This window comes from Leucoraja erinacea, chromosome 25 (assembly GCF_028641065.1).
Source record: "Leucoraja erinacea ecotype New England chromosome 25, Leri_hhj_1, whole genome shotgun sequence".
Taxonomy (NCBI): Eukaryota; Metazoa; Chordata; class Chondrichthyes; order Rajiformes; family Rajidae; genus Leucoraja; species Leucoraja erinaceus.
In genome coordinates, this window is record NC_073401.1 from 24,252,725 (window position 1) to 24,268,539 (window position 15,815).

The 15,815-nt window shown below is 43.8% G+C and overlaps 1 protein-coding gene across 1 annotated transcript in view; it reads right to left on the minus strand.

Moving 5' to 3' along the window:
- Window positions 1-12,420: 12,420 nt before the first annotated feature.
- LOC129709116 (solute carrier family 2, facilitated glucose transporter member 11-like) overlaps window positions 12,421-15,815 on the minus strand; it is a 54,310-nt gene continuing 50,915 nt past the window's right edge. Inside the window, exon 13 of the mRNA XM_055655236.1 lies at window positions 12,421-15,244. Coding sequence (XP_055511211.1) covers window positions 15,044-15,244 — 201 coding nt within the window. The 3' untranslated portion in view covers window positions 12,421-15,043. The remainder of the gene's footprint in view (window positions 15,245-15,815) is intronic.

The following is a 15,815-nucleotide window of genomic DNA, read 5'->3' on the forward strand; positions in this document are numbered from 1 at the left end:
TCTTGCACAGAATCCTCCCCTTGTTTTCTCAAGTCTTGCAAAATTCATTCTCATGAATCTAAAGTAATGTTGAACAAACCACACAATGTACAAATCACAAAACCAGACCGCAATCATTTAAAAAAAAAAAAAAACATGCGTTATTAAAATTCATATTCTAAGCTGGTGAAGATATAATACGTTCATACCAACTCCTTCAGGATATTTTCCATTAGTTGTTTGATCCTAAGCCACTCCCAATTTCAGCAAGCAATGAAAAAGTTACAAAGGGGAACAAGATTAAATGAAATTACAGAAGGCAGCAGAGGAGGGTCAGATCTCCAATGGTATCAGGTTCCACGGCGTGGGTCTTATATATATAGTTTGTGCATGAGCAGATCGTTCCAGAAGCTCTTTTCATGCTCTGTTGAGTATCTTTAAAATTCCCGAATTGCATGTTTTTTTATACTATGATGAGAGGACCAATTGACCTTTAGAAGAACTGGACTCTTCCATTGCCCAGGTGACTGTGGTGTCGCAATCTCTTCAAGTACAACCAGTGCCTCCTAACGCTAGGCTCACTTGCACCTCCTCCAACCTCGTCTACCGTATCCATTGTTTTTGGTGTGGGCTCCTACACATCATAAGGTCATAAGATCATAAGTGATAAGAATTGGGCCATCCAAGTCTACTCCGCCATTCAATCCTGGCTGATCGATCTCTCCCCTCCTAGCCCCATTCTCCTGCCTTCTCCCCATAACCTTTTGACACCTGTACTAATCAAGAATCTATCTCTGCCTTAAAAATATCCACTCCTTCATTGGGAAGGAATTCCACAGATTCACCACCCCGGTTGGAAAGCAGAGACATAGAGTTGTACAGCACGGAAACCGGCCCCTTTGGCTCAACTCCGGACTACAACATCCTTCTCAATGTCAGCAAGACAAGGGAGATTGTGACCGACTTCAGGAAGTGATGATGCCTTCGGAGAGATGTTTGAAAGCTTCGAGTTCCCAGGAGTAAATATCAGCAGCAATTCGTCCTGGAGCGGACACCTTGAGGCTATGGCCAGGAATGTCTCCACTTCCTCAGGAGGTTTAGGAAGTTCAGCATGTCCCCAACAACTCCCACCATCTTCCACAGATGCATCACAGCACGGTTTGGGAACATCCCCGGTCAAGACCGCTAGAAATTGCAGAGAATTGTGGATGAAGGCCAGACCATCACACAAACCAACCTCCCTTCCGTTGACTACATTTACACCTCACGCTGCCTCGGCAAGGCCAGCAGCATCATCAAAGACGAGTCTCACCCCCCTCTTCTCCCCTCTCCCATCAGGTAAGAGATACATAAGTCTGAAAAAACACACCTCCCGATTCAGGGACAGTTATTTCCTAGCTGATATCAGGCACTGAATCATCCTAACAACAACTAGCGAGCCGTCCTGAACTACTATCTACCTCACTGGAGAGCCTCGAACCATTCTTAATTTGACTTGACCGGACGTTATCTTTCGTTAAACATTATTCCCTTTATCATATATCTGTGCACTATGGATGGCTTGATTATAATCATGTAATCAATATATATCAAGACCCGACCTGAAATGTTACCTATCCATGGTCTCCAGCTATCCCGCCTGACCCGCTGAGTTACTCCAGCACTTTTTGAAAATCAGCATCTGCAGTTCTTTGTATCAACATTTAAAAATACCTCAAAATTTGATTTTTTTTCTAGCAAAGTGAATGACTGCCATTTATTTCTCCACATTATATTCCACCTGCCATCTTCTTACCTGTTCACCTAACTTCTCTGTATCCCCTTGAAGTATTTCTGAATCCTCCTCACCACATATGCTGCTTCCCTGCTTTGTGTCAAGGCAAACCTGGATATAATATACATGGTTCCCTTGTGCCAGATCATTGATAGATTAGGAAGATTTGTGGTTCCATCTCCAATTCACAGGTTTCAAGGGTCTTTTATTGTCACGTGTGCCAATTAAGGTACAGAGTGATATGCAAATTACCATACAGCCATACCAAAACAAGCACCAAGACACACAACTACATAAAAGTTACCATAAACATCCACCACAGCGGATTCCTCATATTCCCCACTGGATGGAAGGCAATAAAGCCTAATCTTCTTCCCTCATTCTTCTCCCGCGATCGGGGCAGTCAAACCATCCGTCGGGACGATCGAAGCTCCCGCAACCGGCAGTCAAAGCCCCCGCGTCTGGGCTCATGCAGAATATCACTGGTCACAGGCCCCCAGCCCAAAAATAACCAGATTGTTTCCGCTAGATAAGGTGAATGCATAGAGTCTTTTACCCAGAGTCGGGGAATCAAGAACCAATGGACACAGGTTTCAGGTAAGAGGGGAAAGACTTAATAGAAAGCCGAAGGGCAACTTTTTCACTCAAATGGTGGTGGGTATGTGGAACGAGCTGCCAGGGGAGGTAGTTGAGGCAGGTACTATAACGTCATTTAAAAAACTCTTGGACAGGTACATGGACAAAATAGACACAAAATGCTGGAGTAATTCAGCGGGACACGCAGCGAGAGAAGGAATGGGTGACGTTTCGGGTCAAAACCATTCTTCAGACTGAGAGATATGGAAAGGTAAGGTGTGAAAACGACAGATCAAAGCAAACGATGTCCATGGACATATATATATTGGTTCATTGTTAGCTGAGGGGAAGGGAACAAAGAGGCATACAATCTGTAAACTTAATCAGGAGGACGGTAAAAGAGTCGGAGAACTCGGGTAGGAGAGGGACAGGGAGAGAGGGGAAAAAAGCAAGGGTCACTTGAGGTTAGAGAAATCAATATTCGTAAGACTGAGTTGTAAGCAGCCAAAGCTAAATATGAGGTGCTGCTCCTCCAATGTACGTTGCACATGGCAAATGGATAAGAAAGGTTTCGAGGGATATTGGCCAAAAGCGTGCAAATGGGAAGAGTTTAGATGGACATCTTGGTCAGCATGGATGAGTTGGGCCGAAGGGCCTGTTTCCATGCTGTACAACTCTATGTCTCTGTTTTTCAACCACTAACCATTTACAACTATACATCTCCCAACCTCATCCGCTGTAATTTTATTTATTAATCTCAGATGGCACATTATCAAACATCTTTTGATAATGTAAATAAACGCTATTCTCTCGTTCTTATTATCTATTCTGCACACAGAGAGTTGTAAGTCTGTGGAATTCTCTGCCTCAGAGGGCGGTGGAGGCCGGTTCTCTGGATACGTTCAAGAGAGAGCTTGATAGGGCTCTTAAAGGTAGCAGAGTCAGGGGATATGGGGAGAAGGCAGGAACGGGGTACTGATTGTGGATGATCAGCCATGATCACATTGATTGGCGGCGCTGGCTCGAAGGGCCGAATGGCCTACTCCTGCACCTATTGTCAATTGTCTATTGTTACTCCAGCATTTTATGTCCATCTTCGGTGTAAACCAGCATCTGCAGTTCCTCCCTATACATACAGCATTTGTTGTAAACATTGTATTAATTCTCAGTGAGTTAGCATTGTTGACTTACTATCATGGCTTTGAGTACAATCCAGCGCAACTCATATCTCCTAGATAGCTTTACTTAGGTTCCAGATTAAACTCAATCACTTTCAATCTTCACAAAGCATTGCATCATTTAAATATCACTGGTGTCTAAAGGAAAGGAACAAAAAGATTATCATTTAACCCTTTCTCGCCCATTCTAGATCTTATATCATCCTACCTGAATCATCCTGCCACAACCAGAGAGCAGTGCTGAACTACTATCCACCTCTTTGATGGCCCTCGGGCTGTCCTTGATCGGACTTTGCTGGTTTACCATGCACTAAACGTTATTCCCTTATCACTGTAAATTAATCAATTGTAATCATGTATTGTCTTTCTGCTGACTGGTTGGCACGCATCAAAAAGCCTTTTACTGTACCTCGGTACACGTGACAATAAACTAAACTGAACTGAATATAGACCATTCCCTTGTGGAATGTTCAATATACCAATCGACAAAAACATCTCTTATACACTCAATGAATTTGTCCTCCTGTAACACAAGTCATGGAGAACCCACATGCAAATGCAACACATGATTTGGAAGGCAAATGGCATGTGTAGCCTTATATCAAGATGCAGCAAGGAAACAGGCCCTGCGGCCCACCATATCCATGCAAACCCTCAATCACCCCGTCCACATTAGTTCTGTGTTACCCCATTTTCTCACCCACTTCCTATATGAGGATTTCCTCTAAGGAAGGTTTCCTATGATTGCACAGGGCCTTGGTGAGACCACAGCTGGAGTATTGTGTACGGGATGCCAGGTCGGGTGTACTTTTCTTGTGGGAACTCCAACAATGATTCACAAGGCCAGTTCCACAGATGGATAGTTTGCAGTATGAGGAGAGATGAAGAAGATAGGTCTGTATTCTCCAGCTATTAGAAGAAGGGACTACTGAAACGTACAAACTACAACACTGGAACCAGGGAAGCTGGTTTTCCTGGCTAAAGAGTCTGATACTATGCATTATAGAATAAAGGGTGGACTATTTAGTACTGTAATGAGGTGGAATTTCTCTACTCAGAGGGTGATGAATCTTTTGAATTCTCTCCCACTGTGGAGGCTTAGTCATTGAACTTACTGAAAACAGAGATCGATGTTTTCAAGATTTAGAGATACAACGCAGAAACAGGCCCTTCGGCCCATCAAGTCCACGCTGACCAGTACACCAATCACTATCCTACACACTGGGGGCAATTTTCAATTTTACCAAAGCCAATTAATCTATAAAACTGCGTGGCTTTGGAGTGTGGGAGGAAACCGGATATCCAGGAGAAAACACATTTGGTTACAAGGAGAATGTGCAAACTTCATACCGGCAGCACCCACAGTCAGGATCGAACCCGGGTCTCCAGTGCTGTGAAGCAGCAACCCTACAGCTGTGCCACTATGCCTCCCCAAAGTTATTGAAGGAATCAATGGATATAAGGATAGTGCAGGAAAATGGAGTTGAAGTAGATCAGGCATAATCTTGATGAATGACATTGAAGGGCTGAATGGCCCACTTATGCTCCTGTTTCTTCTGCTACTATTTTCTTTCCTTTGGAAATGTTTCTCCTCACTTTAGAGAGACTTCAGAGAAAGGTTGAACAAGTTAGGGCTTTATTCTTTGGAGCGCAGAAGGTTAAGGGGGACTTGATAGAGGTCTTTAAAATGATGAGAGGGATAGACAGAGTTGACGTGGATAAGCTTTTCGCACTGAGAGTAGGGAAGATTCAAACAAGGGGACATGACTTGAGAATTAAGGGACAGAAGTTTAGGGGTAACATGAGGGGGAACTTCTTTACTCAGAGAGTGGTGGCTGTGTGGAATGAGCTCCCAGTGAAGGTGGTGGAGGCAGGTTCGTTTTTATCATTTAAAAATAAATTGGATAGTTATATGGATGGGAAAGGTATGGAGGGTTATGGTCTGAACGCAGGTGTATGGGACTAGGGGAGATTACGTGTTCAGCACGGACTAGAAGGGTCGAGATGGCCTGTTTCCGTGCTGTAATTGTTATATGTTATATGGTTATATAAGCAGTATCACCACCGCCTTCTCTAATAATTCAATCTCGGTCCAGTTGTCCTCTTCAACCCTCGCTCCATCTATTTCTAACTTACCTCTCTGTTCTGGAGTATACGAAATGTGTTACCCCCATAGCCTTTTTTCAGAGTACTGTTAAGTCCCTCCACTCAAACAGCCAGCAGCATGAAGACAACTTTCATCAAAGCCGTGAATTAGTTTATTTTGTGATCCACTCTCTCTTCTAATTCGAAGATAGACACAAATTGCAGGAGGAACTCAGCGGGCCAGGCAGCAACTCTGGGGAGAAGGAATCGTAAACGTTTCGGGTCAGAAGCCTTCTTCAGATTAGTTCCGACCCAAAACGCCACCCATGCTGCCTGACCCACTGGGTTACTCCAGCATTTGTATTTATCTTCGGTGTAAATCGGCATCTGCAGTTCCTTCCCACTCTCCCCTAATTCTCATGAACATGGTGTGTGCCAGGAGCCATTAAAGTGTGGCAAGCCAATAACAGATACCTCATGGGATAATGGTTTGTAATTCATACCGGGACTGGTTTTAGCTTTCCTTTTGTTGAGGTGAGACTGCCGCTGGGACTTGTGCAGGCAACAGAAGGAAAGAAGTTGCAGGAATATTCAAACTGTGACCATCTGGTTCAAAAATAGCTTCTTCACAGCCATCACCAGGCTCATGAACACTACACAACAATGACCTCAACTGTGAACTCCCATGGGTTACCTTACACTAAAGACTACCGGACACAAAGTGCTGGAGTAACTCAGCAGGTCAAGCAACATCTCTGGAGAACATGGATAGGTGACGTTTCATGTTGGGACTCTTCCTAAGACTGAAGACGGGTCTCCACCCGAAACATCACCAATCCATGTTCTGCAGGGATGCTGCCTCACCTGCTGAGTTACTCCAGCATTTGTGTCCTTTTATGTGTTAATCAGCATCTGCAGTTCTTTGCCCAATCTACAGGTTTTTGCACTCATCTTGTGGTTATTAATGTTTTAATGTTTTCTTTTGTTTATTAGAAATTATCTGCCGTGTACTGCGTTTCCAGACCCGTTATGCTGCTGCAAGCAATCAGTTCATTGTTCAGTTATTGTGACTCTTGAGAACAAGCAGCTTTTTACATACCAGAGATTATGTAAGATTATGCAAGATTATACGTATAAGATTATGTCTCTCTCCACATAGACGTGCCTAACCTGTTAAGCTTTTCCATAATTTTCTGCTTTATTTCTGTCTTCTAGTGATGATGGATATAATTACCAAGAAATAGTTATTTAGCTGATATTATGTCTATGTAATATATCAGTCTAGTTTAGTTTAGTTTAGAGATAGAGCATGGAAAAGGTCCTTCGTCCCAACGAGTTCGTGCCGACCAGCGATCCCCGCACACTAGCCCTATCCGACACACCAGAGACAATTTACAATTTTACAGAAGCCAATCAAAATGCAAACCTGTCCATCTTTGGAATGCGGGGAGAAGACCTGAACTCCCGGAGAAACCCACGCGGTCACGGGGAGAACATACAGGTCAGGATCCAACCCTGGTCTCTGGCCCTGTGAGGCAGCAACTCTACCGCTGAGCCACCCTGCCGCCCCAGTGTGGCAGAATTTAGTCTTTGGCTTTAAGACGGCATGGCTATATTGAGCCAATCGTACATACTACAGAGCTATTTAGTTGTTCAGACCTGTGTCATGAACATTTAATCCATAATACAGCATTTATAAAAACACAAAAGTATGCTGTAGTTTTTTAAGATGGTCGGCTCACTGGAAAACTATTTAACTTAGAATTGAATCTCTCCCTTTGCCAAGGGCATATTCAAATACCTGGACACCTGGCAACTAGGAAGGCCGGACACTGTGTACCTGCCGTGATCACATCCTGCACTCTTCATCTCTAACTGCTTGCAGCAATTCTGATCGATGCCTTTGTACAGCTCGTCTCAGTAACTGCAGACCACTCGACCGTTTCTGATTTAAGATGGTTGCTATCGTGTTTTGCAGGACGCCGCGGGCCGAATCGCTATCAGCTGCAGACAGGAGTACGCCCTGCGTAAAAGCCTGGGTGGCATTCCACTGCAAGCCGCCTCCCGTGTGCTGCCTTAAGGAATAGCAGGGACCCATTGAACCCGAGCAAACGGCAGTGTGTGTGCCTGCAATACACAGCTGGTGCATGGAGGAGAATGACACCAAGGGAAGGCACCTGGTGGGAACTCAAGACATTTCCAATGGCCTGCACATCTTAAACGTTACCTTTCAAACTAATCTCCATGTTTCAAACTGTGTCTTTCTCAGCACCAAAGAAAGGCAATATTTTCAGGTGGAATGGGCAAAAGGTTGGAATGTAATTGACAAGTGAGCATTCATTCTATGTATCCCCTTGAGAAGCCTTAATGAGATAGAACCAATCTTAATAAATAAGCAAGGTCGGATAGAGTGATGCTCAGCCTCTTGCCCAGAGTTGGGGAATCGAGAACCAGAGGGCATAGGTTTAAGGTGAGGGTGGAAAGGTTTAATAGGAACCTGAAGGGTACCTTTCAGAAAGCAATAAGATGGTAGAGTGGCGGTAGTGGGTGGTGAAGAATGAAGAATAGGAAGAATATGAGGGGAAAGTTGTGAAAGGTTCTATTGTTTATTAAATTTGCATGCATACAATTGCAGTAAACTGGTACTGGGAGAGTTAATCCAGAATTCCATAGTCAATAGTTCCTTTATTGTCACAGGTGCCTAGGTAGTGAAATGCTTTGTTTGACATACGATCCAGTAAAATCATACCACAAATAGGACAAGCATAGGGCACAACGGTAGAGATGCTGCCTAACAGCGCCAGAGACCCGGGTTCGATCCTGACCATGGGTGCTTGTCTGTACGGAGTTTGTAATTTCTCCCCCGTAACCTACGTGGGTTTTCTCCGTTCTCGATTTCTTCCCACACTCCAAAGACGTACAAGTTTGTAGGTTAATTGGCTAGGTATAAATGTAAAAATTGTCCCTTGTGTGTGTGTGTGTGTGTGTGTGTGTGTGTGTGTATGTTTGTGTGTAGGATAGCGTTAACGTGTGGGGATTGCTGGTCGGTGGGCCAGTTTCCGCGCTGTATCTCAAACAAACAAAGGGTTTCGACTCTAAACGTCACCTATTCCTTCTCTCCAGAGATGCTGTCTGACCCACGGAGTTACTCCAGCTTTTTGTGCCTCTCTTCAGTGTAAGCCAGCATCTGCAGTTCCTTCCTACACATGGTTGGTTAATTGGCTACTGAAAATTGCTACTAGAAAATGCAGATAAATGGTGGAATCGGGAGAAATGAGTTGTTGATGGGAATGTGGGGGAAATCTTAAGGTCATATGTGATAGGAGAAGTAGGCCATTTGCCCATCAAGTCTACTCCACCATTCAATCATGGCTGGTCTATATCTCCCACACAACCCCATTCTCACGCCTTCTCCTCATAACCCGACACCCGAAATAAAATGGGCGAGTGCAGGATTAGTGCAATAATGGGTGCATAATATTTGGCGCGGACTCGACGTGCCGAAAGATCTGCTTCTCCATGACTCAGTGATATGTGAGAAAAATATTTTGACACAGTTGAGCGGTTATGATCTGGTATTCACTGCCTTCCGATGTAATGGATGCAGGTTCAGAGAATTGTATAAGGTTAAAAAAAAATAATTGCTGGATAGTGAGGAAAGAACACGGGATGGGACATTGCGCTGAAAAGGGGCAGCTCGGGTTCAATGGGTCAAATGTCTGCTTGTGTGGTGTAGTGAGATGAGGCAATGTGGGAGGAGACCTGTACGGAACATAAACTCTGCCTGAAACCGGTTGAGGTGAATTACTTGTTTTTGTGCAGCAACTGATGTAATTCAGTGCAAGTAGTTTAGTTCAGCTTGGTTTAGTTTAGAGATTCAGCACCGAAACAGGCCCTTCAGCCCACCGAGTCCATACCGACCAGCGATAGCCGTCCACCAGCACGTCCCGACACACCAGGGACAATTAACCATTTTTATTGAAGCCAATTAACGTACAAACCCGAGATAGACACAAAAAGTTGGAGTAACTCAGCGGGACAGGCAGCATCTCTGGAGAGAAGGAATGGGTGACGATTTGGGTCAAGACCTGCAACGTCACCCATTTTTTCTCTCCATAGATGCTGCCTCTCTCGCTGAGTTAGTCCAGCTTTTTACCATATAACCATATAACAATTACAGCACGGAAACAGGCCATCTCGACCCTTCTAGTCCGTGCCGAACACATAATCTCCCCTAGTCCCATCTACCTGCGCTCAGACCATAACCCTCCATTCCCTTCCCATCCATATAACTATCCAATTTATTTTTAAATGATAAAAACGAACCTGCCTCCACCACCTTCACTGGAAGCTCATTCCACACAGCTACCACTCTCTGAGTAAAGAAGTTCCCCCTCATGTTACCCCTAAACTTCAGTCCCTTAATTCTCATGTCATGTCCCCATGTTTGAATCTTCCCTACTCTCAGTGGGAAAAGCTTTTCCACGTCAACTCTGTCTATCCCTCTCATCATTTTAAAAACCTCTATCAAGTCCCCCCTTAACCTTCTGCGCTCTTTTTGTGTCTTTCATCAGTTTAAACCAGCATCTGCAGTTACTTCCGACACAACCTACAAACCTGTACGTCTTTGGAGTGCGGGAGGAAACCAGAGCACCTGGAGAAAACCCACGCGGTCACGGGGAGAACGTACAAACTCCGTACATACAAGCTCCCGTAGTCAGGATCGAACCCGAGTCTCTGGTGCTGTTCAAAAAAAACTTTTCCATTGAGGGGAAAAAAAAGTCACAAATTTACTTTTTCATTTGGAAAGAAAACCTTTATTGATGTGTTATAATAGTGATGCATTAGCATACTTATATGGAAAAGTTATTTTCAGAACAGATGTTCCTCAATTTCACAGTTCCCTTGAGCAATGTTGGCTTCAATCATAACCATTCAATTATAATTTAATTGACCCAATAAAATTAGTTCATTGAGCATTTCAATTATTTTTGATACACACATTAAGAATACTGATACATGTAGAGGGTCTTTACATAGAGATAGACATCACCTATTTACTGTATCTCCAGAGATGTTGCCTGGCCAGCTGAGTTATTCCAGCATGTTGTGTCTTTTTTTCCCCGTAGACGAACATCTGCAGTTCCTTGTGTCTACGAAGTCTATAAAATCTATTCTGAAAACTAGTTTCAGTCAAGGTAGCAAAATTCAAAAAAGTACATCTTGGGTTTCACAAATTCAAACATGCTTTACTGCAGACCATACAGTATTTCTGCGATACAATATTTCATTCAACAATTAAATGCAAGAAAGAAACATCACAATTGCCCATACACTTGTTTTCTAATCTATGATTCAGTGACTTTGCAGAAGTTTCTTTATGTTTAACCTGAGGTAGGTGCAAGAGAGATCAACTGGATTTGTGCAAGTTGAAAAGTACAAGTAAAATCTAACTTTTTCAGGCCTACAGCCTCAGCAGCAGGTGAAAGGGACCCAGGCTCCAGCAGAGCAGCCAGTTTGGAGTGCCCATGATTCTATGGTTGCTAGCGAGTCAAATTGCGGTCTTTGGTCAATGAAAGGCTTTGATGAAGAGGGTGAACAGGAACAACATAATGTTTCAGGCGGGTATATCTTAAAGAGTGCATTATTGGGGGCAGATATGGTAGTCACTGGAGCGTCATGATAAAGTGATAAAGTAATGAGAAGCATAGAATGGGTGGGGGAAGGTCAGAACCTTTCCCCCAGGGTAGAAATATCAAATACCAGAGATGAGAGGGGCAATGTTTAAAGTTTAAATTGGCTGGGTTTTTTTTTTTTTAAAACACAGAAAGCAATAGGTACCAGGAACACATTGCAAGCAGATATGATATTGGCGTTTAAGAGACTTTTAGATAGACACATGAATATGGAGGGAATGGAGGTATATGGATCACATTCAGGGAGAAGAGGTTAGTTTAATTTGGAATCATGTTCGACACAGACATTTTCGGCCATAGAAGCCTGTTCCTGCTCTGTACTTTTTTTGTTTAGTTTTGTTGTGGTTTAACATTGTCTCCACACTCTTCACCATACTAATATCTCTGTATTGCTACCTTTCCAGAGAATCAAGTACTCACCTTTCACTACAAATGTTGATTGTCACAAACTTTTTTTCTGCCTTGATGTGGACTCATTTAGCACCTCGAAAAAATAGCACAACCTGAGATTAATGTCAAAGGCTCCAATTGAATCAGCTGTGTCTGGTAGTTTGAAACTACTGGAATAAAGCTGCTCCCAGATTGTATTCACTGGATTTGCATTGTTCCATCTTAAGTTCAGAACAAGCTTAGTGACTAAGAAGGGTTTCGGCCCATAGATGCTGCTGCACCCGCTGAGTTTCTCCAGCACTTTTGGTCTACCTTCGATTTTCCAGTATCTGCAGTTCTTTCTTAAACACTTAGTAACTGATCTGTCAGTTGCGCTTGTTCCCCGAGTATTATACTGTGGTGTCCATCTGTCAGAACCATAAAATACATTGATCTCATTGATCTGACTCAAACATTCCCTTAGCCTTTGACTAATATTCATTAATATAGATACTTTTCTGTCTTCGACAACTAATACAAACTGAAAAATAAGTTCACACTTGGTTCTCATTTCTTTGGGAAATAGGAAATATTTAAATATAGTTTAGTTTAGTTTATTGTCACACGTACTGAGGTACAGTGAAAAGCTTTTTTGTAGCGTGCTAACTAGTCAGTGGAAAGACTATACATGATTATGGCCGTCCACAGTGTACAGATGCAGGGTAAAGTGATGCAAGATAAAGTCCAGTAAAGTCTGATTAAAGATCGTCCGAGGGTCTCCAATGAGGTAGATGAGAACCGTTCTCGAGTTGGTGATAGGATGGTTCAGTTGCCTGATGACAGCTGAGAAGAAACTGTCCCTGAATCCGGAGGTGTGCGTTTTCACACTTCTGTACCTCTTGCCTGCTGGGAGAGGAAAGAGAAAGGTGACTCGTCCTTGATTATGCTGCTGGCCTTGCTAAGGCAGCGTGAGGTGCAGATGGAGTCAATGGCAGGGAGATTGGTTTGCGTGATGGTCTGGGCTGCGTCCACAGTTCATAAAGTCTGCAGGAATATTTGATGGGATCACCCTCAGGTAAATAATGTTTAGTATGAACCTGGTCATCGCTTGTTTCAATCACCCAAACTCTTACTGGTACAAATCATTCTCTACTTATGACTGTTGCCTTGGAAATCAAAGGCGAGTTCAATTACCTATTTTCCTGGACTTATTTAACTTTACTGTAACGTTTACATTTATTATAGTCACACGTGCTGAATGAGGTACAGCAAAAAGCATTGTCTTGCATGCTATCCAATCGTATCAGATAATAATATTCATAAATACAATCACGTGAAACTCAAGTACAATAGGAAGAGCAAATGGGAAGATACCGAGTGCGGGATATAGTTCCCAGCATTGTAGCGCAGCAGTTCCACAGACAAAGTCCAATATCCGCAATGGGGTGGAGTTAATCGGACAGTACCCTGGCTTGTGGAAAGACCATTCAGGAGCCTGATAATAGAGGGGAAGAAGCTGTTCCTGAGAGAAGCTGTTCCTGAGAGGTGAATTTAATTATTTGAACCAATTTAATATTTTTGTACACCAGAGATATTCAGAAACATAAATGATACTTTTGACAGGAGACATTTTGACCAAAGATCCTAGAGGCTCCTCTAGTATCTTTGATTTTGATTGTCTTGACTATGAAAGTTCCAGGGTTAGGATGTAGATGGCAGTGTGGCCTCACCATCTGATTCAGTGCTCACTCAACCCTGTGCGATTGGACACACAGGTCTGCACCAGGTTAGTAAGAGGATGGGATCATGTCCCGGCCACGAGTTGCATTGAGCACAATCTGTCCCACGACCAGCGTTATCAACACCTGCTGCCTCTCTCACTCTTTTCTTACTCCAGACTTTGTCAGTCTGAAGAAGGGTCTCGACCTGAAATGTCACCCATTCCTTCCCTCCAGAGATGCTGCCTGTCCCGCCGAGTTACTCCAGCTCTTTAGAGATATGGGTGCAGGAGTTGACCATTCGGCCCTTAGAGCCAGCATCGCCATTCAATGTGATCATGGCTGATCATCCCACAATCAGTACCCCGTTCCTGCCTTCTCCCCATATCCCTTGACTCCGCTATCTTTAAGAGCTCCATCAAACTCTCTTTTGAATGCATCCAGTGAATCGGCCTCCACTGCCTGCTGAGGCAGAGAATTCCACAAATTCACAACTCTCTGGGTGAAAAAGTTTTTCCTCATCTCAGTTCTAAATGGCCTACCCGTTATTCTTAAACTGCGGCCCCTGGTTCTGGACTCCCTCAACATCGGGAACGCTTAATCAAAAAATATATTATGCATCAGTTTATTAAATGAATGTCAGAAACAGAAGTAGTGTGGTGGCACCTGGTGGCAAGCCATGGGCACAATGAACCCTCGGCTCTGGAGAGGCAGCGTCTGGGTGTGAGAGGCGCTGGTCGTGGGGTTGGTACCCGAGTTGGTATTTAAGGCCGGGCAACATCCGTGACCTTCGAGGAGTAGGGAGCTGTATCGGACAGAATAAACACATCTCGTGCACACAACTTGTGTCCGCTTAGTTTTTGGCTGGACTCCTGCGAGTCCCCGCTACAGTGGCCATTTCCCCCTCAAACTAGCTCCAGCATTCAATAAGACAACATTTGATCTTTCAGCTCAGCCTCATTTTTTTGTACTAACCCTGTGCCCCTACACTTGTAGAGTCATTAGGGCAGCAGACTGACACAGCGGTAGAGTTGCTGCCTTACAGCGCCAGAGACCCAGGTTCAATCCTGACTACTGGTGCTGTCTGCATAGAGTTTGCTCGTTCTCCCCGTGACAGCGTGCATTTTCTCCGGGTGCAGGTTCCTCCCACACACCAAAGACACACAGGTTTGTAGGTTGATTGGCTTTGGTGAAAATTGTAAATTGTTCCTCGTGTGCAGGATAGTGTTAGTGTATGGGGTGATTGCTGGTCGGCGTGGACTCGGTGGGCCGAAGGGCCTGATTCCGCGCTGTATCTCTAAACTAAACTAAAATAAACATTGCGTTATACAGCACGGAGAAGGCCCTTTGGCCCAATTTGTCCAAGTCGACCACCTCACGTATGATCTTATACCCTCATGAACTTATACACCTCTATAAGATCATCCCTCGCCATCCTACACTCCAAGGAATAAAGTCCTCCGTTCAGCTCAGGCCCTCAAGTCCTGCCAACATTTTTTGAATAATCAAAAATCAATCAATATCTGACATGAGCATGTACAGCAAATTAATCCCCGCAGAACTTCTTTGATAGAGAATTCCAAAGATTAACCCTCTCTGTGTGAAGAAATTCCTTATCTCATCAGTCCTGAATGGTCCAACCCTTATTTTTGAGGCCGTGATCCTTACTTATGTTGCAACTGGCTGAGATCTTTCCATTGATATATCTTCACTTGTTCTGCTTGGCACTTTGAAATTTTGCTTGTGAAACTCCTCGGAAATCTCGAGAAAGGTCTTTCCCTTTGTCTCTGGAAGGAAGAGTCCAATGAATAAAGCGAAGAGGCAACAAAGAGATAGGAACAGCACGTAACAGAAACTGCCCAGTCCTTCCTGAAAGACAAGAAGACAGGGTGACTGCAGCAGAGCAGACCTTCGTAATAGCAGTAAAGCTACAGTACTTTGTCATTTACTATCTTCTACTATCCTTGTATCTTAGACGCGTCTGATTTTTCTTCTGATATAGGGAACGTTTTCTTGTGGATTTTGGGGACATTCAAAACTATCTCTGCATCTGGCCTTTTGGGTGGGCTTCTATACCCTGCTGAAAGCTGCTGATATTTGACCTTCGCACAACAGAACATGGCTCATCTGCAACTCCACCATTCGCAACACTTCTTTTTATCCAGTTTCCTGCATGGACTTTAGTTAATTTTCTCAACGGTACAGTGGCGGAGAGGTAGAGTTGCTGCCTTACAGCGGCAGAGGCCCAGGTTCCATCCTGACTCTGGGTATAGATGGATGCTATCTATAACGGATATAGCATGTAAACCCGAATATTAACTACTCCTACTTCTGCACTTCTGTTACTTACCCACTGATAGATACAACAAATAGAAAAGATCCTTGGTTTGCACCTTCTCCCTGTGACTACGTGGGTTTTCATAAAGTGAGAGAAGCAGAA